At 52.3% G+C, this 25477-nt stretch overlaps 2 protein-coding genes across 2 annotated transcripts; one reads left to right on the top strand and one right to left on the bottom strand.

The window, feature by feature from the left end:
* The first annotated feature begins 592 nt into the window (after positions 1 to 592).
* Positions 593 to 7001, top strand: LOC118732230 (NUT family member 2G-like). The gene is made up of 7 exons (XM_036461361.2): positions 593 to 608; positions 2580 to 3294; positions 3641 to 3769; positions 4218 to 4357; positions 4801 to 5045; positions 5477 to 5593; positions 6069 to 7001. The coding sequence occupies exons 1-7, from the start codon at positions 593 to 595 to the stop codon at positions 6960 to 6962; spliced, it is 2256 nt and encodes a 751-aa protein (XP_036317254.1). The 3' UTR covers positions 6963 to 7001.
* A 5355-nt stretch (positions 7002 to 12356) lies between these two features.
* Positions 12357 to 17582, bottom strand: LOC118732229 (spermatogenesis-associated protein 31A6-like). Its single transcript, XM_045570744.1, has 2 exons — positions 14457 to 17582; positions 12357 to 12364 (listed from the first exon to the last, which is right to left on the bottom strand). Exons 1-2 carry the CDS (start codon positions 16183 to 16185, stop codon positions 12357 to 12359), a joined length of 1737 nt encoding a protein of 578 aa, XP_045426700.1. The 5' UTR covers positions 16186 to 17582.
* Between the last annotated feature and the right edge of the window lie 7895 nt (positions 17583 to 25477).

The raw sequence follows: 25477 nt of genomic DNA, 5'->3' as shown, positions 1-25477 counted from the left end.
GGATCCCAGCACTGGGTGGAACTTGGGGACACAGGACTGCTCCCTAAGGAATGAAATCCAGCATGCTGCCTCTGTGGGGTCAATCCTAATTTCAAACACTGGGATCCGCTAGCCATAGGTTCCCATTATTTCTTCAGGCAACATGTTCTGAATTTTGTTCAGAAAATGTAGCCCATGTTGAAGTAAACCAAGACCAGATAGGAAGCAGATTGAGGGGCCCAGAACTAGGGTGATGGATCAAGAACGGAGATAAAGGACACATCAATAACTGGGTGCCTAGAACTTAACCTTGGGGGTCATTACTGTTAGTGTGTCTTTAAATTTATGACTTTAAATTTGAACGGAACTGTTGGTTCTTGCCTACCTATCAGAGCCCTCCATGGAATGCCCCCCACCATCCCAGCCAACCAGCCCTCTGCCCCTCCCCCACTGCAGAAGGTCAGGAGCCCCACATTCTACCGTTTAAATCCCAACCTTCCCTCCACTGGATGGTGAGCAGCTGTTGGAGCAGGTCACTCTCTGGATCTTCGGCTTGACTTTTCTTGTTGTGGAGGCTTCTAGGCAGCGGTGGTCCGTGAATGAGCCCGCGGGGATGGCTTCAGTAGGAGGTAGGACTATAGATTGGAGGGGGTGTGTTTTAAACACTGAGCTGTCCCTCAAGACTTGGGATTGAAATGTGACTCTGGGGAAACACGGTTTGACTGAAGTAGGGGGGAGAGAGCACTGGACCTCCAAGGACCTGTCACCTGGGGAGGCTGGGAGCCAGTGGGAACCGGTGATGGCCCTGGCCGGGAGGGCTCCTCAGAGGGGGTCAGGGGGGCTCACGGACTTGCCTGGGTGTAGAGAAAGGCCAGCAGCAGGCACGTGGGTTCTTCCCAGAGGGGAGATGATCCAATTCCACTTGTGTGGGGGAGTAGTGGGCGATGTCGTGGAGGTGGCACAGGGTGGTCACAGGAAAGCCCAGTACTGTGTGCTGTTCTGTGGCACCTGGAGCTGGCCCTGCAGCATCTTTCTAAGGGGTTGTACTGAGTGCGCTAGAGCCAATGGGGGCAGTGGGAGGGTGGTCTTAGCCAGAAAGCTGTCCAGTGGGGCTGTGTGTGGCCAAGTCCACAATGAAATGTCCTCCCGAGGGCTTCCTGAAAGGTCCTCCACCTGCTGCCGCCCAGAGCTTCTCCCCTGCATCCAGCCCAGAGCTCAGTGCTCCTCAGCCCAGGGAGCTGCCAGGTGGCTGGGATTCTACACGGGCAGGGCAGCCCAGAAACTTCCACCAAGACAGGGCCGGGTTCCCTGAGCTTTCCCCAATTGTTCCCCCCATGACACTCAGGTCTTCAGCCCGACTCCCTCTTGTCCTGCATCTTATGGCGCACCATCTGCCCTGCCTTTACCTTTGGGATGAGGGTTTTACTGAAAGTCCATGAACCTATTTTAGGGACAGAAAACAGATGTGTAGCGTGGGTGGTGTTCCGTGGGATGTCTGTAAAGGGGGGTTCCTTTTTAAAGGGGGAAAGGGAGCACAGGGGCAGGAGGACCAGGTCTGTGTCAGTAGTAAAGGGCCTAGGCCGCCTGTCCTGAGTAATGAGGGCGCGCGTGCAGTGTGCTCCCCTGGACGAGCTCTGCTCCCGCTCCTCTGAGTGGGGATGTGTTCAGACACCTGTGTCCCACTGTCACCGCTCACACCTGCTTCCTCTGTGCCCTCACTTCCCACTGTTGGGAGCTGGAGAGGAAGGACCTCACCCAGTGAGCAGTCTCATGACCCACCTAACAGGACAGTAGCGATGGAAGTTTCTAGAAACCCCTAACACCAGCCCCACTCTGCCCCATTCCGTGGCCCTCCTCTGACTCTCTGCAGCCATGGCTGGCTGCGAAATGACAGAGCTCCTGAGGGTGGCCATCAGCCTGAGCGCTGGGCCCAGTGGCAGGACCTGGCCATGTTAAGTGTTCACTGTTGGTTCTGACACACATGTGCATGCTGGGCGGTGTGTGGAGGGTTAGATCAGGGTTCCTGTGCCTTCTTGTGCAGAGACATCACTCGAGTGTTTCTGTGTTGTTGTGCAAGCCCAGGACAGAAAGGGGGCGGTTTGTACTGAGGAAGAGGAAGACTGAGGAGCAGATGGGCCCTAATGTGTTAGGCACGGCTGTTCTCAGAGGCCCTTTGTGTGCCTAGAACTTACCTCAGAGATCTGAGTTCCAAGGTCACTACCGCTAGTGGGTCTGCCTAGGGTCGTTGGCCCAGAGCAGACATCTCCCAGGGCCAGGCCTCTGAGGCTGGCAGGGTCGGTGCCGGGGAGTCCTTAGGGAGGCTCTCAGGGCAGCGCTGGCTGGGCTGATGCTTCTTGCAGACAGGGGTCAGGGAGCCTTGGCGAACGGGGAGCAAGCTCTCCAGTGGAATAATTCCCAGCTGGAGGTCAGAGTGTGACCATGACCTGAGGACATTTGCCACCTCCCCCGTTTGCCCATCCAAAGGGCCCTCCCTGGTGAGACTCACTGCCCTGGTTCCCCAGCGGCTAAAGGGGCCCAGAGCGCCTCAGTGCTATTTGCTGGGCCTCCTCCTCCATTCCCCCTTTCCTTTGTCTCCACAGCATCTGCAGCGCTGGGAGCGGATGTGAGCCTGAAGCCCGGTGCCTCCCTGACTCCTTTCATGGCCCAGCCCTGTCCCCCGCCCTCTACTGGCCCCGCACACCGGCCCCCTGGGGAGCAGCACCTGCTGCCCCCTAAGACCCCATCATTCCCTCCTGGCCGCCCCCTGGTGCTGCCGGCTTGGCCCAGGACACCTCTGGTGGCAGGAGATGCTGGTCAAGGCCCCGTTGGGACTGGGGCTTACAACATCATGGCCCAGGTCAGCTCAGAAGGGAGGCGACCACAGCCCTCCCAGACTCAGACCATTGTCCTGACCCAGGCCCCCCTCTATGGGAGCGCTCCAGGTGCCGCCTGTGGGGGTGCTGTGTGTCCTGCACCCCTCTTCTTGGAAGCCACTGCGGTGGAGAACATTATGCCCGCCTCGGCTTTCGGGGGCACCCAGGCCGGCGATGGAGGCTGGTGTCCCAGCCTTCCTCCTCAAGCTCCACCGCCAGCTGCCCAGCTGATCCCCATCGTCCCCCGAGTGGACCCCGGAACAGGACCACACGGGGCTTCCAGGGAGGGTGGCCTGGCCGCCTCCCAGTCCAAGGCCTCGCTGGACGTCTCTGACCCCAAGAGTGGGTATGAGGACTTCCTTCGTTGGCGGCACTTCAAGGCCCTGGCCCAGGGGCACCTTCCCCAGAGTCCTGATGTGGACGCTCTTTGCTGCTTCCTCATGTGAGTGCACTGGGCAGGGCAGGGGGCACCCCTGGAGCTTTCCCATCACAGAGGGGGTGGGAGGGCCCTGCAGGCAGGCTGATGCTGGGAAGCTGGCAGGAAGGCCTGAGGGTGGGGTCCCAGCTTGGGTGCCAGTGCGGGGTCACCTCCAGGCCTGGTTCACGGGCTGGTGTGTAGTGAGGCCCTGACAGCAGCAGCTGGAAGGCCTGTCTTTGCACACAGACGCCTCCTCCCTCCCCTGCAGGTGCTCAGTCCTGCCGGGTGGGGGAGGGACGGGCTCCACTGAGCTGGGTGGCCAGGCGGGCAGAGGCCAGGCTGGGCGGTGACTGACCCTGAGGCATTACAGGCCAGAGCTCCGGCCCCTGTCCCGCCTGAAGCCCACCATGACGCTGGAGGAGGGAATAGGGCGGGCCATGCAGGAATGGCAGCGCAAGAGCCACTGTGACCGGAGGGTCTATTTCGAGATGGCAGAAAAGTGAGTCAGGGTCCTGGGTCCCCACACCGGGGGAGGGGGCTGACTGCGGGGCAGGGTCCAGCAGTGAGGTCTCATCAGAGAACAGGGGGTGGGAGGGTGTCACTCAGCACAAGGTCCCCGCAGCCCAGAGGCACTTCTCCTGGGGAAGCCTCACCCTAAGCTTCAGAGTGTGGGTGCTCCTTTCTGACCTCCGAGAGCTCCCCCTCCTCTGAGGCTGACCTGTCCTGGGCGGGACATGAAGGCTCAGGACAGGCTGGGGAGGGCGTGCCCGCCCAGGGGGCCAGACCCCAGCCAGAGGGGCTGTGCAGCAATGTGCCAGCAGCCTCCTGCCTCCCCAGGGTCCGGGCCCTGACAGCCCCAAGGCCCTTGATCTCCATCCTCCACCCGCTGCTGCCTGTGCGGGCTCCTGGCGGCCTCCTTCTCAGCACAGCCTGTGCCCTCACCCCAGGTTCATGGCTTTTGAGGCAGAGGAGCAGATGCAGGCTCAGAAGTTGCAGTTGGAGAAGGGGGCGCAGACCCAGCCTCCTCCTGCCCCAAGAAGACGTGGTCCTCAGGGGCCCCCAGCCCCAGTGGTGGACGCGCAGCCAGGTAAGCCAGCATGTTCCCACAGGAACCCCTGACCCCAGGCAACAAGGCCCAGCGCAGGCCACTGTCCCCCACATGGCCTTCTCCTCAGGGGGCTTTGGTCTTGTAGGGAAGCAGCCCAGAGAGCCGGGCCTCAGCGCCCTGTGTGCCCATGGGGTCTGGACCGGGTCCCCTTTCCCATCCCTTCGCCCCGCTCCCTGCCAAGGGCCCACATGAAGGCTGCTGAGAAGCGGGCTGGCTGCTGGGCCGCTTGGAGTCGGTGGCTCCCCACGTCCTCACCGCTGACCCTCTTGGGTGCTCCCCTCTGGCCTCCCCTCAGACAGTCACAGGCTTCAGTGGCCCGACCCAGCCACACCCATGTTACTGCCCCAACACTGCCCTCAGCATTGCGTGCCCTGCAGGTGGGAGCTTTCTCCCCTCACGCTCCTCCTCTTCCATCTGCACAGCGCCCACTCCCAGGAAGGCTGTACCCAGCGCCCAGCGCGCCCACACCGCCCAGCTGCCCTGGGAGACCGAGTCACACGACGGGATCCCCCCTGAGGCCGAGCAGGAGGACATGGACCTCACGGAGGTGCTGCCCATGGGGGCGCCAGGCGGAGGATGGGCAGAGGAAGTGAAGGAGTGGCTGCAGGATGAGGGTCTCCTGAGCTACCTGGACCAGCTGTGCTCCCAGGAAGACTTTGTCACCCAGGTGGGCTGCTGCCCCCAGACCCTGTTTCCCCCAGGCTGATGGAATGGGGCTCTGCTCTTTGCTCCTGAGCTGGGTGTCTGAGAGTGTGTGTGTCTGTGTGTGCTTATATGCGCTTCCTGTGGGTATGTGTGCGTGTGTGCGTGCATGTATGTGTTTCTGTGTGTACAAGTGTGTGCTTCATGTGGGTATGGTGTTTGGTATCTGTGTGCCCTCGTGTGTGCATGTGCATGTATGTGTTTACCTGGGTATACATGTGTATTTCTCTATGTGTGTTTTTGTGTGTACATGTGTGTACCTGATGACCGTGATGGAGAGGAACACCCACCTGTGCAGGAGGACAGGGGTCTTGGCTTTCCCACTTGTCCTCCGGGCCCCACTGCCTCCCAGTTCCCTCCCTGCCAAGGGGCTCAGGGCCGCTTCCTCTGTCCCAGGTGGAGGAGATCATTGACCCCCAGTTCCTGAAGCAGCTGAATTCCCCAGACGCCGAGCTGGACCCCTTGGCCCTCGCTGAGGAGTTGGAGCAGGAAGAAGGGCTCACTGCTGCCCAGGTGAGCCAGGGGAGGGTGCGACCTTAGGGCGATGGGGGGACCCCAAGTGATCATAGGACCCAGGGACCCCAGGGGAGTTAGAGGAGGGACAGGCCCTGGTGAGTCAGGGAGGGAGGGATCCAGGTAGATCGAGGGCCTGGGGAGGAGCCAGGGCAGGGAGCACCCCAGAACCAGGACACACAGCCTGTGTCCACACCACCCTGCCTGCAGGCAGCACATGCTGAGGGGCCAGCCTGGGTGGGAGCAGAGCGGGAGGACAAGGAGGAGAGGGCTACAGAGAGGAGGGGGGATGGGGGCCCAGAAGGGGGGCACAAAGCTGGGAATATGGCACAGGGGACGGAGGAGAGCCTCATGACTGTCGTGGATTCGAGTCACGGTGTCACCTCCTCCCCTCCCCCCAGTGCCATTGTCCCATCGCCCGCTCCTCCTCCTCACACACGTGTGCAGCGCCAGTCACTGTTCCTTCTCCCTCCAGCTGGCAGAGAGGCGACTCCTGGCCTCCGAGGAGGGGGGCGTGCAGGCACCCCCGAGTCTCGGTGCTCCCCTGTGGGGCTCACGTCCTTCTGAGCCTGCGAGCAGCCAAGATGCCCGGAGGTGTGACCAGGGCCCCCAGCTGGGGGTCAGTGGCACAGCCTGCCCGCCAGAGACTGGCTTCCAGGACCCTCAGAGGCGCGGCCCAGCAGACGCCCCCCGCTCCCGGCCCCCGGCTGGTGCTGTCTCTTCGGGGCCTGAGGAGCAGCCAGCGCTCCGGGCTGGATGCCCCCCCGCTGCTGCCCAGGGCCACGGGCCTGCGGACTCTGCACGGGCACCCAGGGCCGCCTGCGTCCCCGGAGAGGCCTCTGTGGTCAGGGAGACGCTGGGGCCAGCGGCCAGGCCCCGTGAGGACGAGGAGGACCTCCCCAGCCTGGCCTTCCTCTGGGCCTCCCCCCGCCGCCTGCTGCCCTGCGCGCTCTCTCTGAGCCCTGGCCCTGCCTCGGGCCCGGCCTGCCCTGGAGGCCGGGGGCCCCGGGGCGCTGCCCAGGCCGGGTCCCTGCAGAGAAGAGGCCTCAGCCGCGCTTCCCCTGCAGCTTGCCAGCCTCAGAAGCGCGCTCTGGGGGGCGGCCCCGCCCATGCGGAGAAGACCCCCCGCCCAGGGGCCGACCTCGGGGTCTGGGGGAGGCCAGCACTGGCTCCGGGGCCGGTTCCCTCCTCACAGCCTCACAAGAGAAAGCGTAAGCCCTCTGACCCAGGGAGCTGGAGGAAGCGGCACTGCAGCCAGAATGGAGCAGAGGGGAGTGCCCCCCACTGCCCGCGCCCCGAGGGGCCCAGACCTGATGGGACCTGGCTGTCCCCCAGAGGAGCCATGGGCTCCTTCTCATGGCAGGGCTGATCCTGCTGGTCCCCTGACCTGGGAGGATGGGAGGCAGGAGGGAGGGCAGGACCCTTAGGGGGGGTGGGTCTGGGGTGGTGTAGGAGGGAGGGCAGGACCGTTGGGGTCGGCCTGGGGGGGTTAGAAGGGAGGGCAGGACCCTTAGGGGGGGTGGGCCTAGGATGGGGATAGGAGGGAGGAGAGGACCATTTCGGGGTGGGTTAGGGTGGGGGTAGGGCTAGCACCTGTGGGGCATTGTGGGTCAGTTATGAATAAAGATAGTTTTGTTTGAAAATGCTCTGGGGCTGCTGTGTCCATATTCGAGTCTGCGCTGCTCCTTGGAGGGGACCTGAGAGGAAGGGAGGATGCGGGAGGTCCTGGGCGCTCTGCTCCCACAGGGACCCTCAGTGCCTCCTCCTGATTGACAGGGACCTCCTCCCACTGCTCCTGGGAGCATACAGCTCTCTCATCCCTGGGGACCCCTCCCGTCATTCTGCTCCCAAGGCCTGACTGAGGCCTGAGCCCAGAGGGACAGGCTGGGCCTCAGGGGCAGGCTGTCTCCCTGAGCCTCCTGCAGGGGGAGCACCCTGTCTCAGTGGGTGACTGAGAGTGAGGGGGTGGGGGGAGGCTGGAACAGGGGTGACAGGGAGTAACGGCGACACGCCTGTTAAAGGTGGGTACACGGGAATGACAGTGGCGGGAGGATACCAAGTCCCTTGGGAGATTTCTGTGTGGGACAGTCTAGTCCAGCTGGGGGAGGCAGACCCATCGGTGTGGCTGGGGGCCTGGGCTCAGGGACAACGTGGTTTCAAGGAGCCTGGACTGCTGTCCCTTCCCTCCAGCCATGGCTGGGCTCTGTGTGATAGATGCTGACGCAGAGTTACATCCGCGTGGGAACAGGTCCTCCTCACACCCCTGGGCCCTTCCACCAGCGCCACCCGCAGGGACAGCAGAGTCCTCGGTACATGTGGCCCCAGGGCTGGTGGGAGCAGAGCCAGGACGAGACCCCTGTCTGCAGAACTGCCTGTCCCAGCTCTGCTCCCACGAGGCCCCGCCCTGGCCCTAACCCCCTGCCTCAGGCCAATGCCTCTTCCCCAAGTTCAGGTTCTGATTCCTTTCCGGGTTCAGGCTGGGTGGGAAGGCTGAGGCTCTGAGCAGGGCCCTGCCCACCCAGCAAGCAGAGCTGTGGTCCGGGCGGAGGCCCCGCAGCAGCCATGGGAGGGCTGAAGCCCTGCAGTTCCAAAGGAGGCCTGGCCCTCTGCTGCCCACACAGCTCAGGGGAGAATGGCCTCATGTCAGGGCCTTCCCCTCCCACAGAATCAATGGTCAGCCCTCAGCTCCTCCTCCGCTGACTTCTCTTGTCCCGTGGGGCTGGCAGCACCCACTCTCCCGCCTCCTGGGCACTTTGTGAAGGAGACTTCTCACCTGGGCCTGTCTTTCCCGGCCGCTGCCTCTCCCTGCCCAGCTGGGCCTCAACACAGAGAAAGGAGCTCAGCGGTTGTGCCAGACTCTGCGTGTGCCGTGGGCTGGTCCAGAAGCTGCCAGCCCTCCCGGGTCAGCACCCTCCCCATGGGCACCGGATGTGTCCCTGCCTGGGTGGCCGGCCCTGGATGCCAATGTGAGGCTGAGGGACACAGCCTGGACCCCCGTTCCTGGTGCAAATTACCATATTTTTCGGACCATAAGATGCTCCGGACCAGTTTTTAGAGAAGGGAAATGAAGGAAAAAAGATTCTGAAACAAATAGTGTCCTAAAATATTTTATGTGCATTAAAACCCAACATCACAGTCATAAACACATGTAATCAACCCTGTAAACAGCAGCATTTAGAACCATTTTAGAGCCGGGCAAGCACACAGAGACCACACAGAGCCGGGCAAGTAAAAAAACTTTTTTTTTTAAAGTATATGTGTAGGCTATATTTGGACCATAAGACGCAGGGACTTTTTCCCCCCACTTCTGGGGGAAAAAAAGTGCGTCTTATGGTCCGAAAAATACGGTAGTCCTGGGACTTCCCTGCTTTCAGGGTCTCGGTGGTGAAACAAGTTACCCCCCCCCCCCCCCCCCCAGGTTGTCAGGAACACTGAGTGTGTTTGAAGGGAACACACTTGCTCACCTGTGTGCCTTGTCACCACCATCAGGTTCACACCTGGCCCCTGGTGTGTCTGCGCCTGTCCCCACTCGCCTGCTGTTTCTGCCTTTGATTCATTGTTTGGATGAACAGTTCCCAGCAGGAGGCAGAGCCTGGGTTGCCCCCCACCTCAGAGACCTGGGAACCCCAAAATCTCCCTGGAGCCTGTACAGAGGGTTTGACTGGAGGCCCATCACTGCTTCAATCGTGGGTGAGGCCAAGTCCGCAGCTACGTGGAATCCTGGAGAGATTGGCACATTAGCGTCTGCAAATACTAAGCTGGGAGCAATGGGAAGAAAAGGGAAGAAGTATTTCCTATTTCCCTGCAGCCAGCGCTCTGTATCACAGGAAATGAACTTGACAGGACACCCTGGAGGGCTGAGCCTCAGGCAGAGAGCAGGAGGGGCTCCTAGTGACTGAAGTGGAATCTGTGGAAAGGGCGATGCCCTCCCTTCACTCCTCCGGGGAAATCACGATGCTCAACCGAGAAGGGGCTCACTGTCCCCGTGTGCTCAGTGCTGCCTGCTGCTCCCCTTCCAGTAGCTCCCGGGGTGATATTGTAATACCCAGTTTCCCCGAAAATAAGACAGTGTCTTATATTAATTTTTGCTACCAAAGATGCGCTAGGTCTTATTTTCAGGGGATGTCTTATTTTTCCATGAAGAAGAATACGGTACACATTTATTGTTAAAAGAAAATAAAGGAAATTTATTACCTGTGTATGGTACGGTAGTACGGTAGTTGTCAACACAAACCAGACAAACTGAATCCTACAGTATCAAGAATTTACTCATTTATTCAATGACAATCATATCATTATCTTCTGGAACATCATCATACAATCCAATTCCTGAATTTCCTGTGACTCCATTTCTTTCAGAATCAGTGGACCAAATCTCTCATGTTTAGCAATAGCATTCTGAGACAGAGCCTAGGAAGGGGGTGGGGGGGTTATTTTCGGGGGGATGCCTTATATTTCACTCAGAAGGAAACCTGTAAGTAGGTCTTGTTTTCGGAGGATGTCTTATTTTCGGGGGAACACGGGTAGTACCTCCTCCCTTAGAGAGCCTGGGAGCGAGTTCCTTTCCCCGTTTTTCTGTGGGGAAGTGGGGTTGGGGACGTCAGGACTGAGGGCAGGTCACACAGCAGGAAGTGGGACAGCCTGGGAGGCACCTTGCAGGTGTGGTTGACTTACTTTGTGTTGTCATTCCCTGCACTGCGCCTGGTCCCCTCCAGTTCAACTTTCAAGCCCCTGTTCAGTCACCATCTCTTTAACAAGTCTTTTCTGACAACATCCTTCCTCCCTTGCTTCCCCTCCAGGTTGGATGCCCTTCTCACCTGCTCCCATACCACCCACAGTTGTCCTGTGTTCACATTGTCTGTGAACTTCCTTTCTCCCTAAAGGCAGGGCAATGTCTGCCTTCCCTCACTAACACTCGAGGCTTGATGGAGCAGCAAGTATACTAGTATTTAGGTTTTCGAATTCATGATTTAGTCTAGAAAGGTTATATACTTCTAGGAACTTATTCATGTTTTCTAGGTTATTAAATTTGGTGGCTTTTACTCTTTCATAATATTCTAGTATTTACCTTTGTGTATCTGTGATGTCTGTTGTGACTTTTCTCTCATTTCTCATTTTGCTTATATGGGTCTTTCCCCTTTTTCCTTTAGTGAGTCTAGACAGAGGATTATCGATCTTCTTAAATTTTTCAAAGACCCAGCTCTTGGTTTTATTGATTTTTTTGTTTAGCCTTTTTGTTCTCTATTTTATTTAATTCTGCTCTACTTTTTATTATTTCACTTATTTTGCTGACTTTTGGTAGTTTTTGATATTTTTCTAGTTCTTTAAGATGTCATGTTAGGTTGTTTATGTGGGATTTCTATTGTTTCTTGAGATAGGCCTGTAATGATATAAAATTCCCTTTTATTTCTGCTTTCACTGAATCCCAGAGGTTTTAATATGTTGTATTGTCATTCTCATTTGTCTCTATATATCTTTCATTCTTACCTTTAATTCAAACGATGAAAGAATAATCACTTATTTGAACCCCATTAAGATAGTCAACTTGAAAAAGGTATTTTCCCTCTATGAACTTTTCCCTAGTTGATCCCATTTTGTTCTGATTAATAAACTAAACCAGCATACGTTGCACTGTAAAAAAGATCCTGTGGAATGTTAGCCGATGCCATGACCATATTCCATCATTTTATGATTCAGTGACTTAAGGGAGTAGAAAAATTGATAGTTATACACTTGTTAATTATGGGGAACTGGCGGCAGGATTACTTTTGATTGAAATAAATAGGCCAAAACAGCCCTGGTGTCAGCCCTGCTCCCCTTAGAGAAAGGCCTGAGGCCGTCCTCCTGATGGAGCCTCTGGGAGACTTTCCCAGTGATACACACTTGACAACTGTCATTGAAGGAGACTTTACCAAGGCAAGGGCACCTGGCAGCCTGTTAGCAGTGAGAAGTATAGAGTCTCTCAGAGTAAACCCTTTGGAAAGTGCTGGATACATATGTGAGGCCTGTTATTATTTCTTACAATACAAAGGTGGAAGGAATGACACTGCCTTCAGTTCAGAGGGTAAGCTCTCTTCCTGCTTCAGGTATGGTTGGGGGCGGGCAGGGCAGCTGCACTAGGAGCAGAGCACAAAGGGACCTCACCCCTCCTGGGCTGCAGCCCCCGTTCTGAGGTCACTTCCACCTTCCCGTGTGCCAAGTCCTGTCTGATGGCCCCTTTAAGACTTATGTGATGGCAGCTGGTCTCAGCCTTCTGAGTCCCCATCTCTCCCCCAGAGCAGGCTTGGTTCATGTGTTTCTGTGAAGGTTACCATCCTGGGAGTGACATCCGAATTCCCCTAGCCTGGCTTTCCACGTGTCGTTAATCGCCCTTTCTAGAATTCAGGAGGTGAGGGTGTGCGGGCGTATTAACTATTGTGAGGACTTTACCCCTCCGTTTGGCCCTAGAGGCGGCTTCTTTAGGTCTGTGGTCTGGGAGCGGGAGCAGGTGAAGACTGGGGTGCAGCCCTTCCCCCACCCCCAGGCTATAGATGGCAGTGGGACCTCAGGCCTCATCGGTCACTGCACTGTTATGAACACTCTGTGCCACTTTGCCTTCTTCCTTGGATCCAACCTTTACATTCTTTACCCACATTCCGCCTGAGGTTCATCGTATCCGACTGTCAGATGGGGACCCCACACAGTCACGCTCCATTCCGTCCAGCCAGAACTCCTTCCCTCGGATTTACACAGAGGGAGGCAGGTGACCTGTGGCCATGGCCACTCACTCATCTGGGGCAGAGGTGAACTCAGCCCTCAGCAGACTCCCTGTCACTGCCTTCTATCCACCCTGAATGAAGAGTGCCTTCCTCGCTGGGCTTTAAGTGTGGGGCAGGCAGGGGTGGGGAGGGGAGCTGTATTTTATCCAGGCTAAGCTCAGAGGGGTTCACAGGGCCATCTCCACCGCAGTCTTCATTAGGGAGAGAAGGGGTCTTAAGGGAAGATGCTATTAATTTCCCACCAAGAATGTGCTTCTGAACTCAGGGCCCAGCAACCTCCACACCACTACACTCACCCCCAAACTTCCATCCACTTTGCTCTGATACTTTCTGGAGCCTGAGTGGGATGCCCAGCCCTGGGATGTCCCTGTAAACCTGTTTCCTAGAGCTGCATAAAGTTCAAAGTAGAGCGGAAGCAGGAGAAATTGGGTTGAACCAGATCCTGGGGTGGGTCTTTATGGACTTTTCTCTTCTTGTTTTAGAGTTTTTGCTCTGTAGTGACATACTGTGAAAACACACAGTGAAAGAACTTGAGATAAGCTTACAACGCCAGTCAGTCTCCCTCTATGCCCCTCCCTTCTAGAAGCCAAAGTGTACACTGAGCACAACAGACAGAAGCCACTGCACAACTCTTAGGAGGAAACAAACATATATTGAGGAAAATTAAATATTTTGAATGTGCTGAGAAAATGGACTGATTTTTTTCATGGAGACATGCTTATGGACGAGCAGACAAGACACCCCCCGGAAAAAGACAGTGCCTCGGGCAGTGCTGATGGTGGCCTAGGGCACCTGGCCCCTTTGGCCCATGCTGGCAGGATCTGACTGAAGACAAAGATGTCTTGGAGGCCAGGAATATGGGGCGCGACTCAGGCCCAAGGGCTCATCATTGAATTTGATGCTTTTCAAGCACTCTGTCTGTCTGACTTGCCCTTTCCTAGTGGAACAACTCTGATTGGAGTTGGCCTGGTGACTGCAGGCTGTGTGACTCATCACTCCCCCTTTCTCGCAGAAAGGAAGCCTGCTGTAGCAAAGATACCTACACACTGGGGTTTTGGGTTCCTGTTTGTGCTCATTTAATGCTGTGGTACGAAGTCCCTGGTGAATTTTCTCCTCGAGAATCTGCCCTACAGTTGTTATGAGTGTCTGAGCCTCAGCGATCTTGCTGCCCGTAACTGATATGCCTTTGACTGGTCCTTGGTTCGGGGCAGTAGCTGAATTGAGATTGTAGTCTAGCAGAGCATTCTGACCTTTGGGTTTTTTATTGGGGAAAATCCCCTGAAAAAAGAGCTTCATTCTTTGTCTGAAGAAACTTTCTGGAGGACCCTGTTTCTTCTCTGGCTCCAGATAAGGGTATTGCCTCTCAGCAGAGTCTCCAGTGCCCCTAGCTTTGGCAGAGGGGGTCACTCTAATAGTAAGAGAAGCCCCCAATTTCTCAGGCCCTTTTGCCTGCTCTCTTGAGTAGGGCCTCCTACAATTGTCTCTCATGTAGGTAGGGGCAATCATTTGTCTCTGATTCTTCCACGAGTCCTGCATATATGATATTCTGGATTCCTGCTTCCCTTGGCTGCTCCTTTGGGGTGTCTTAAGGCCACATAACACATGGGACGCTAGCCTGACTCCAGGGGGCACACTCTGGGAGTGGTGATGGTGCACCTTGTCTGCAGCAAGGGGCATGTGTTTGGGACTGTCTTGAGGTTGGTTCTTTGACGTTACATGCACTTTAGACTTAAGTTTATTAATGACCTCTTTGTTAAGGCATGGCTCTCCTCGTTCTTGGAGAAAAGATGTTCTAGGGACTAGGGAGTCGTTACTGGTCCCTGGAGATTCTACAGTCTTCAAATGTGCATTGATGTTTTGGGATATTGTCTGTACATTGGTTCCCAACTCTGGTTGAAGAGCAGGGGACACACTGGCCTCCATTGTCTCCTTGACCTCTTTGGCCCTCAAAGATTGGGATATTAAGTTTATCACCTGCATTGCTACCCCATTGAAGGGCTCTTGTGAGGCCCCACCCCTGCCCTTCCCTCTTGGATCATTCCTGGTCATGGCTGAACCTGGACTGAGATCTAGACTATCCCGCTCAGCCCACTCCACAGTCTTACTCTTCCAGGTGAGTGAGACAGACTGAGATGGTGGCCTACCCTCCTGTCTAGTCAGAGAGGCCTTTGAAGGACCATGGCCAACCCCAGGTGGGGTCCTTCCTAGAGCACTCTGCATTTCCTCACACACACGTGAGGAGGCAAGGAGAGACTTTGCCAGGGTGGGAACTGAGTCGTCTGTTTTCACTTTATCTCCTGGACAGGCCTGAGATAGTGGCTTTTCTGGGAACTCAATAATTTTGTCTATTGAGAAGGCCCCAGAGACACAGGTTGATGAGTGTGGAATGGGTGAAGTTTGAGCCCTTTTCAACTTAACGAGATGCATGGGCTTGAGGACCTTGAGGGGCAGGCCCCACCTGTGCTTCACCCAAAACTTTGTAATATGTGCTTCTAGCACCTTTTGAACGTCAGTATCGAGAAAGACCACCCCATGAGAGGCATTCATGCAGGGTTCCCAATCCTTCAAAATTCCCAGATTTTTGGTTTCCATGTGAGTGTCAGCCTTGGCAGAAGAGTGCCTGACAGCAAGCCAGCGTCCATGCACACTCATCAGGCTCTTGCTCCTCTGTCCCAACTTGCTGCCCGAGTGGCCTTTTAGCGTGTTTTCTAGGTTTTTGTCTAAGTTCCTCAGTAAATCACTTCCGCAGTCTTTTCTCAAAAGTATCACGTCACTTTCTGACTCCTCAGAGTCTACCCTCTGAAACGTCACTAGGGAGCTTTCTGAGCCCCTGGAGAGTTCTTTTGGGACCTTCTCTGTGACGTGGCTTAGCTGGAGCCCCACGTTCTGTGTGTCGTTGCTGCTTTCACCTGTGTGTGAAGAGGGCTGTGAGGACTCATGCTTGTCCTCTGCCTGACAGGTGTCTGGTAATTCGCTCTGATGTTGCCCTGGTTTGGGAGGTTCTTGGATCTTGGGAGACAGCTCCCAGCTGTGTTGCATATGCCAGTTTTGCAGATGTGGCTCCAGTTGCTTCTGGGACTCAGGATTGATAGGAAAATTCTCAGGAAGGATGCTGTCCTTGGGACAGTTGGAAGTGAAGACACTGAAGACTTCCTGAGACCTTTTGACTACAGAGGATAAATCCCACCCGCTTTCTACTTGCTTCTGCAACAAGGGCCTTTCTGGATGTGGAATCTCAATTGGGATTAAAAATTGTGACTCATTCCGTGCTGTCAGGCATGATACTCCACAGCTTCCAATCTGAGGTGGAGAAGAAGGTGGTAGGGCTGGTAGAGAGCATCGGGTCTGGACCTGAGCCAGAGGTGGGGGCAATTGAGGCACGGTTGGAAGCCAGGGTGGAGATGGGAACGCCAAGGGAGACATGGGCTGGGGATGGGAAAGCAGTGGAGAGGCTGTAGCCTGCAGTTGAACTGGGGAGGGAGAAGCCGACCGAGGTGTGTGTGGACATGAGCTCTGCGGGACGGGGCCCAGTGTCAGTGCCACTGAGTCACAATGGGGAAGAGTCAGAGTGGAGGCTGGTGGTGGTGAGGCAGAGGAGGCTGTGGGAGCTGGAGGGTGGGCCCCTGAATCAGGGGGAAGTGAAGGGGAACAGGAAAGTGCAAGTGGCTGGGGTGAAAGGTCATCCAGCAAAAGAAAAGGCTCTGGTGTCCGAGAGGCACTCAGGGGTGAGTGGGAATGAAGGGGGACAGAGAAGTTGGTCGGTCCTGGTGACAAGGTGGAAGCCGGAGGTAACGGGCACTCAGTCACAGGAGCCAGAGAGGCCAAGGAGGACATGGTGGGAACAGCATCTTCCACAGGCGCCCCGCAGGGCCCGTTGGCTCCAGCAGGCGCTGCTTCGCAGACCTCACCAGAGGGGTCTTGAGAGGAGCGCTGAAGAAAGCCGCCCTGTTCAGGGGGCCTCCCCAGGTGGCTGCAGGAGATGGAGGCACAGGCTGCAGCCAGGAGCAGGCAGGCAGGCAGGCCGTGCAGTGTGGGCGCCTCCAGGGTCCTTCATGGTCCTGACACTGACTTCCCAGTGTGCCTGCTGTCCCTCACCCCAGGGCCATCGCCACACCCTGTCCCATGGCCCCTCCCAGGGCAGTGCCAGGTGGCCTAAGGTGACATCATGGGTTCGGAGGAAGAGGACCCAGGAGAGAAGGGGAAGATTCTTTACCTTCCGAGAAGATTAATTAGGCCCCGAGCCTTTTCCAGGTCTTGCAGGCACTCTCTGCAGGCTGGAAATCAGGAGACTGGGTCACATAGTGGAACAGGGCCTGGGGGTCTGACAGGAGGCTGAGTGCCATGGGCCTTTAAGAGTGACACCCTGGACAGCTGACTCAGGAGCCCAAGCATCAGGGTCAAGGCTACATGACCCCTGACAGGATTGGAAGGCTCAGCACAGGTAGTGCTCTGTCATTTACAAAGTGTTTCCATCCACTACCCCCTGCTCCCCCCCTCTCCGCCGCTAAGTCCGTGTGGTGAGAAAGGGCAGGGGCACCAGGGAGGGACCTGAGCAAAGGTAAACGGCCCGCCCACAGCTGGACCTGGGGTCCTGCTCCCAGTCTAGCACTACTGGTCCACAACAACCCAGGGCCCCTCCTGGGAGCCCTGCTAGGGAAGCACCCAGGCCCAGGCCCCGAGGCTTCGTTCCCAGCACGGGATCTGGGAAGCATCTGCCTTCTGCCTCCTTCCAGGAGCCACCGAGGCCCTGCTTCCTGAGAGACAGCTCTGCCGCTGGCATCCTGGGACCTGCCTGGCCGGGGACAGTGCAGATGGAGGCAAAGTCTCAGGCAGCCTGAGTGAGGGCAGAAGCTCACCTTTCAAAGCTGCACTTTTCCTCCTGCATCTGCTGTTCCTGCTCCTCCTGGGCTCCACTGAACGCTGAGACAAGAAAAACCGGGAGCTGGGACCCCATCTCACTCTCCTCTCTAGACAAGCGGCAGATGCTCAGGGTTCGTGAACAATATGAGTCTCTACAGTTACCTCCCGGGCTCTCTGGTTCCTCCCCCTTTACTTATTACTGTTTTCTAGTGTCAGCGTTTCTTTAATGCTGAAGTATTCTGTGGAGTCTTAGCTTTATTGTTTCTTCTCCAAAAGTATTGAGAAATTCATGGTTCAGTGAGTATTTATGATAGAAATAAAACTATGTTCATTTAAAGCTGGCCTTTTGCTTAGTTTTAAAGTGGGTGAAACATTTTGTTTTCTTCTTTGAGGAATGGAAAAAAGAATTTTCTATGTGAGATGCACCATTGAATTCTTTGATCTCTGCTTTTCCGCTCAAGAAACACACACACATCCTCAGTCCTGCAGCCTGCCTGGAGCTCCCTCAGGTGGGACTGCTCCCTGAGGCCACAGCCCGCCCCAGCCCCAGCTCAGCGGCCCCCAGGGGCTCCCTCAGGCCAAGGTCCTCTGATCAGCCCCACAGAGGGGAGGCTCCCCAGAGGCACCTGCCCAGGAAGGCGGTGGGGAACCAGGGCTCTGGGCCTGTCCCCATGGAGGCCCGGCCCTTAGCATTCCTTCCTTGGCCACTGGTCACTGTGTTTGGGGCCGCACCCTAAGCCCCACCACACCTGGCCTCCTGGTGGAACATCTCTGCATAGAAATCCTCCCCTGCTCTAACCCTCCCGCCTGGCTGGTTCCCAGCAGGATGAGGTTCTACCCTTTCCTGAGAGCAGCTGCTTCTCTCCTCCCATCGCAGGAGACTCCATAGGACATTCAGAAAAGTGGGAATAAGAATAAAGAGCCCTAACTGGCTTGGCTCAATGGATAGAGCATTAGCCTGCGGACTCAAGGGTCCCAAGTTCATTTCCAGTCAAAGGCATGTACATTGGTTGTGGGCACATCCCCAGTGGTGGGGAGGGGGTGGTGGTGCAGGTCTCACTGATGTTTCTCACCCATCCTCCCTTTAAAAAAAATCAATAAAATATATATTAAAAAAAAAAAAGAATAGAAAAAAGATAATCTCTGTTGGGCCTGGGCCAAGAGATCCTCACCTTCCTGGTGTTTCCGTGTTCCCTCCGGGGTGGTGAGGGTCCATCACTCTCGAAGTGACGGACATAAAGAAGTAAGAGCAGCGCTCCACACACGATGCCAAGGATGACATCCACCATCCAGCAAGGACTGGAGCGCTGCCAGGTAGCAATGGCGCTTTTCAGAGGACAGAGAAGGTTCTCCATGATCTGAATCGCACTGCTGCCCTCAGGCAACTGAGCACTGCCAGCGCACTTGGGGGCAGAATCCCAGGCTGCATCACAGAGCTGTGACCTTGTCACAAAGCTTCCTGAGGGTGGGGGAGGGACAATAAGAGGAGGAGGATGCCCATCCCCCACCACCCGGCCCCACATCGCCCTGTGCCCTTCTGGACCTTCTAGATCTCTCCTTCCAGCTCTTCTCTCGTCCTGCCAGAGAGACCTTAGCCAATTTCCTATTAGTTTCATCTGGAAGGTTCCCTTTGTCCCTAAGAGATCTTGACTTGAGGCTCACCAGTTTCATAAACCTTGAAAATCTGAACTTGAACCTGATATTGTGGCTATTTCCCAGGGATTTTTATTTTATTTCTTTTGTGCTCAACTCCAGCTTCTGCACATCATGTTTTTGTCTTGTATAAACCCAGGCTCAGAACTTTTGCATTTACTTAGTTTTGTGAATTTTGAGTAGTGTTTGTTTTGACAATCAGAGCTACCTACACACAAAATAGTTATAATTTGTTATTCATGATGTATAAATCTAAGTATTAAACAGTTATATGTAGTTAAACCTTTAAATAATAATCTTATAAATTTACAGCATTTATAATTCTGTGTCAGTAAAGCTTTAAATTGCACAAAGACTTTTGGGACTGATTTGGTGGTGGTGTACTTCTTGAGCTTTTTTTTGTTTTGTTTTGTTTCTGATCTTTGAAGCTTTTTATCTGCCCTTCAATTCTGAATGATAATTTTGCTGAGTAGAGTAATCTTGGTTGTAGGTTCTTGCTATTCATCACTTTGAATATTTCTTGCCACTCCCGTTTCTGTTGAGAAATCAGCTGATAGTTCTATTGGTGCTCCCTTATAGATAACTATTTATGTCTTGCAGCTCATAAGATTATCTCTTTGTCTTTTGCTCTTGGCATTTAAATTATGATGTGTCTTGGTGTGGTCCTCTTTGGATTCCTTTTGTTTGGGGTTCTGTGTGCTTCCTGGACTTGTAAGTCTATTACTTTCACCAGGTAGGGGAAGTTTTTGGTCATTATTTCTTCAAATAGGTTTTCATTGTCTTGCTGTCTCCTCTTTCTGGCACCCCCATAATTCTGATGTTGGTATGCTTGAAGTTGTCCCAGAGGCTTCTTACACTATCTTCAACTTTCTGGATTCTCTTCTCTTCTTGCTTCTGCAGAGGAGTGCCCCTTTCCTCTTTGTGCCCCTTCCCAGATCACTGACTTGTTTCTTGCATTCTTCTAGTCTGCTGTTGGGTCTCTGTATAATATTTTTTATTTCAGTCAATGTATGTTTAATTTCTAGTTGGTCCTTTTTCATATCCTCAAGGGTCTTGTTAAATTTATCAGCCTTTTCTAGGAAATTCTTGAAAAAATTACAATATAACCGTGGTTTTGAACTCTATATCCAGTCTTTTGTTCGCCTCCATTTCTTTTGTTTGAAGTGTTTCCTTTTAATGCTTTTGAATATCCTTATAATCATTACTTTCAATTCTCTGATAAATTGCTCACCTCTACTCCATTTAGCCCTTTTCCTGGAGTATTCTTTTGTTCCTCATTTGGGGTCTGTTCATTTGTCTCTGCATTTTGGCTGCCTGTTTGCATTTGTTTCTATGTATTTGGTAGGTCTGCTATGACTCCCAGTCTTGGAAGGGTGGCCTTATGTAGTAGGTGGCCTGTGGGACTCAGTGGTGCAGTCTCCCTGATCACTACCACTGGGTGCTCTAAGAATATCCCTTGTGTGTGCCGTGTGGGCGCACCTGTTGTAATTGAATCTTGATTGCTATCGGCCTGTTCACCTGAGAGCTTGACCCTCAGGCTGGTTGACAGTGAAGCTCAGTCCCCCAAAACAGTATGCAAGCTGCTGTGTAAATGCTGGTGATACGAAGTGGAATTTACCTCAGCTGGGTTTGGTGCCTGCTGAGATCTCCCTGTGGATATGCTGCTTGTGCGGCTTATTGGGTCCAGCTCCATTTTTGTGTAAAGCTGGCCACTGGGTTATTGTTTCTGGGCCTCTTTGGAGGGACTCTGGTATAAGCCAGTGTCAGACACTGTCTGTGTTTGGCCCCAGCAATCTGTTTGGGGCTCTCAATGACCCACACATTGTGGCTCTTTCTGCTGGGCCTGGGTGTGTATACAAAGCTTCAAACTGTGCGCCAGAGTCTGCTTTCACTAGCCTTGGCCAGAGAGCAGAGGGAAAGACTCACAGCACACAGGGATCTGCCTCTGTCTACAGGCTGTTTGTTAGTTTCAGTCCCTTAGTGAGCCTCTGACTGTAGAGCTCAGCTTTACAGAACTTCCATAAGGTGGGGCAAGAGGGATTCTAATGGGTGGGCTATTGCTTTCCCCCAGGGTAAAGCTGCATGGAGGGGAAAGGCCATCCTGAGAAATATATGGGTGATGACTCAACACAGGGATCCAGGCAGCCATCCCCTCAGCTCTCTCCCCAGAGCTACCAAATCTAGACTCTCCTCATACAGCTCTAGTCTCCTCTGCCCTCCCTCTGCCAGAGCCCAAGGGGAGTGGCCACAAATGAAATTTTGTGCATTAACCCTTTAAGAGGGGGCCTGAATTATTAGCTATCTCTCGCTGGTGAGCAGAAACTCTGCTGCTTTTCACAGCCAGATGTTCTGTGGACACCTTTCCTGGTTCTGTGCTCTAGATGGGGAAGCCAATTTTGGATTTAGAGCCCAGATTTGTCAGGGGGAAACTTCCTACAGTTGAGATCTCCTTCTGGAACTTCAGCTGCTGCCTATGGGAGTCTGGCCAGCCCTCTTACGCCTCTGCCCTTCCAACCAGTCTCCATGTGGCCTCCTCTTTAAGTCTTTGGTTATAAGGCTTCTCTTCAAGTAGTCTTCAGTTGGTTATTCAGGATGATTTTTCTATATTTTAGTTGTAATTCCAGTTTGGTCCTGGGAGAAGGTCAGTGTAACTTCTACCAAATCTGCTGCCATTTTGGAAACCCAGAAAATACTTTGAAGCACTACTTTGGTATTTATTTTTAAAAATTACTGATAATATTGTCCATAAATTATGACCTAAAAATCATGTTTTTGCATTTAACTATATCATTAGTTATTTTCAGAGGTGATATTTAGAAGGTACTGTTTGCTCTGTAATAATATCCACAATAACAAGACTGAAGTTATTTTCAGTTGAAAGAATATGAAAAATTATAACTTAGCTAGTCTGTGGTGCTACATAAATATTTATAAAAGATCTTAAATAGAACTGTACAACTGCATAAGCATTCTGTACTACATTAATTTTCCTCTTAAAATAAGCCATGATATAAAACGTGATAATCCCCAACTTCACAAATTACACAAAATCCTTCCTTGTTTTCTTAAAATTGCATGTACTGGGATGACATGGGTTAATAATATAATATAGGTTTAATGTGTACTGGTAAAATTCCATAATACAGAATCTATATATCATATTGTGTGTTCACCACTCCAAGTCTTGCTTCCTTCTGTCACGGTCTAACCCCTCTTTACTCTCTTCTATCATGCCCTACACCATTTCCTCGTGGTAATCACCACACAGTTACCTGTGTCTTTGAGTATTTTGGGGGAGCTTCATCCTTTCACTTAACCCCCCAAAACCCAGTCTCTCTGACAGTTGTCAGTCTGCTCTCTGTTTCTATGAGTCTGGCAGGGTCGGATGGACAGAGCTGGGCTGGGGGTCTCCTCTGCCTGCTCATCACAACTGGGCTGTGATATAGGGGAGCACACAGAGACTGCATAACCCTACAGGAGAGCTTGGAGAGGAAAAGCTGGAATAAAATTGCAAGTTATTTGTCCAATAAAAAGAAGATGGTGAAAAGGACTCCATGGGAGGAAATACTTTGGAGTAATAAACAGCTCATGGGGATAAAAAGTAGAAATGCATGAAGTTTAAGAATACAAAACCATTAATGTGAATACAAAAAATGGTAACAGATGGTTCATTTAAAAATTTAAACATTTTTAAAAATTAAAATGACTAAACATCTACCAAAACAAAATATTCCACAACACAAGAATAATAAAACTCCTTTTTAAAAGGCTGCTCATTTAGCTCGTGCTTATGGTCAGGTGCTCCCACCATAGTCGGCTGCTACACACTCTCATTTACATTTTAAGAAAAGGCTCTACATTTTAAGAAAATTACAAATTTTTCAATTCACCTCTCAGTATTTCGCCTGAATTTCTTTCTTTTTTTTAATCTTTATTGTTCATATTATTACAGATGTTCCTCTTTCCCCTCCTCCCCCACTGTTGCTCCCCTCCACCAGGTTCCCACCCAACCCTCTGCCGTTTCCCCCCATCATTGTCCTCATCCATAGGTGCACAGTTTTTATTCAGTCTCTTCCCGCACCCCCCTCTCCCCTTTTCCCTGAGAATCGTTAGTTCACTCCCCTTCCATACCTCTGATTCTATTATATTCACCAGTTCATATTGTTCATCAAATTAAAAAATTTTTTTTGTTTTGTTTTGAGGTTCACTTGTTGATAGTTACATATTTCTTGTTCATAGTTTTCATCTTTATTTACTTTCTCTTCCAAAAAAACCCACTTCAGCAATTCATATAATTCTGGTTTGGTGGTGATAAATTCCTTTAGCTTTTTTTTAATTGGTGAAGCTCTTTATCTGACCTTCGATTCTGAGTGATAGTTTTGCTGGGTAGATTATTTTTGGCTGTAGGTTCTTACTATTCATCACCTTGAATATTTCTTGCCATTTCCATCTGGCCTGCATGGTTTCTGTTGAGAAATCAGCTGACAATTGTATAGGTGCTCCTTTATAGGTAAGTACCTGCTTTGCTCTTGCTGCTTTTCTTATTCTCTCTTTGTCTTTTGCTCTTGGAATTTTAATTATGATTTGTCTTGGTGTGGTCTTCTTTGGATTCCTTTTGTTTGGAGTTCTGTGCGCTTCCTGGACTTGTACAGTAAGTCTAATTCTTTCACTAGGTGGGGGAAGTTTTCTGTCACTATTTCTTTCAGTATGTTTTCGATATCTTGCTCTCTCTCATCTTCTGGGATCCCCATAATTCTGATATTGGTTTGCTTGAAGTTGTCCCAGAGTTTTCTTACATTATCTTCAATTTTCTGGATTCTCTTGCCTTCTTGCTTCTGCGGAGGAGTGACTTCTGGCTCTTTATGTTCCAAATCTTTGACTTGATTCTTGCGATCTTCCATTCTGTTTTTAGGACTCTGTATAATATTTTTTATTTCAGACAATGTATTCTTTATTTCTTGTTGATCCCTTATTATTTCTAGTTGATCCCTTTACATATCCTCATAGGTCTCGTTTATTTTATCGGCTTTTTCTAGGAGATTCTTGAACAGCCTTATATGTGTGGTTTTGAACTCTATATCCAGTCGCTTTTTGTCCTCCCTTTCTTTCCTTTGTGATCTATTTCTTTGTCTCTGCATTTTCGCAGCTTCCCTGATGGGGCGGAGTTTCAGGGTGGAGCCTAAAGCCTTGGCTTCCGTCAGCCACGCTCTATGTGGCTCCTGAGTCTCAGTATTCCTCAGGATCCTTCAGTACTTGCTGCAAGAACCTCTGAGAGTGAGGTGCACTCGAGTGTCGCCTGCTACCAAACAGTCCAGTCTCTCCCCCAATGGGCCTGGAACTGGGGTTCAGTTCAGTAGGAAGTGGGATTGGAGGTAGAGTTCAGAGCAGTCTGGAGCCCCTGTTTCCTTCCCGCCAGGTTAATCCCGCGGCACAAACAACCGTCCCTTCTCTGCGCGCAATGTGTGCACCTCCAGGTGCTCTGCCTTTTGCCACTCCCCAGGGGTTCCGCCTCACAGTCCAGGCTCCCTCTGTTTGAGCCTGGGTCCCCAGGGTCTGGCTTAGAACTGGGGTTCAGAGCAGTCGGAATTGGGGCTCAGCACAGTCTGGAGCTTTATCTCGTTCCCACTAGGGAACGCCAGCCAGGCAGTCAGCATCCCCCTCCTTTCCAGCTCTGTCCTCTCTGAATGCTTCCTCTTAGGCTTTTACAGCTCCTCTGCTCTTCCTTCTGGTTTTCTCCATGCTTCTCATTGTAGAATTTCCAGTCAGTCGACTTTCCTGTAGTTCTGGATAATGTCCATTTTATATTTTAGTTGTATTTTATTGAAATTGTTGTGTGCGGCTGTGGTTAGGTGTTTACCTGTGCAGCCATCTTGGATCCTCCCGCCTGAATTTCTTGACTAATTTTCTCTATATCTAGAATATCATGATCACACCAAATAATATTCACAATAATTCTCTATCATAATTTAATACCCAGCTGTCATTCATAGTGTCCAAAATGTGCAAAAAAAAGTCCTATACATGACATCTGATGAATGGTTCATCTCCTATGCAGCTTGCTATTAAGAAAAATCTCTCCTGTTAAAAACTTCTTTACGAAATTGATTTGTTGAAGATCTGGGCCATTTGCTGACTGCCCATTTATATATGTATGTGTGTGTGTGGTGTATATATATATATATATATATATATATATATAATTGATATTTTACAGAGAAGAAGAGAGAGGGATAGAGAGTTAGAAACATCGATGAGAGAGAAACATTGATCAGTTGCCTCCTGCACACCCCCCACTGGGGATGTGCCCACAACCAAGGTACATGCCCTTGACTGGAATTGAACCTGGGATCCTTCAATCGGTAGGCTGATGCTCTATCCACTGAGCCAAATTGGTTTCGGCTTGACTGCCATTCTTAATCAAGACATATTTCAATTTTTGGGAAGCTAATCTTGGATATACCGTATTTTTTGGACCATAAGACGCACTTTTTTTCCCCCAGAAGTGGGGGGGAAAAGTCCCTGCGTCTTATGGTCCAAATATAGCCTACACATATACTTTAAAAAAAAGTTTTTTTACTTGCCCGGCTCTGTGTGGTCTCTGTGTGCTTGCCCA

This window comes from Pipistrellus kuhlii, unplaced genomic scaffold (assembly GCF_014108245.1).
Source record: "Pipistrellus kuhlii isolate mPipKuh1 unplaced genomic scaffold, mPipKuh1.p scaffold_m20_p_36, whole genome shotgun sequence".
Classification (NCBI taxonomy): domain Eukaryota; kingdom Metazoa; phylum Chordata; class Mammalia; order Chiroptera; family Vespertilionidae; genus Pipistrellus; species Pipistrellus kuhlii.
The sequence above is the reverse complement of the archived record's forward strand: the minus strand, read 5'-3'. Positions and strand labels throughout refer to the sequence as shown.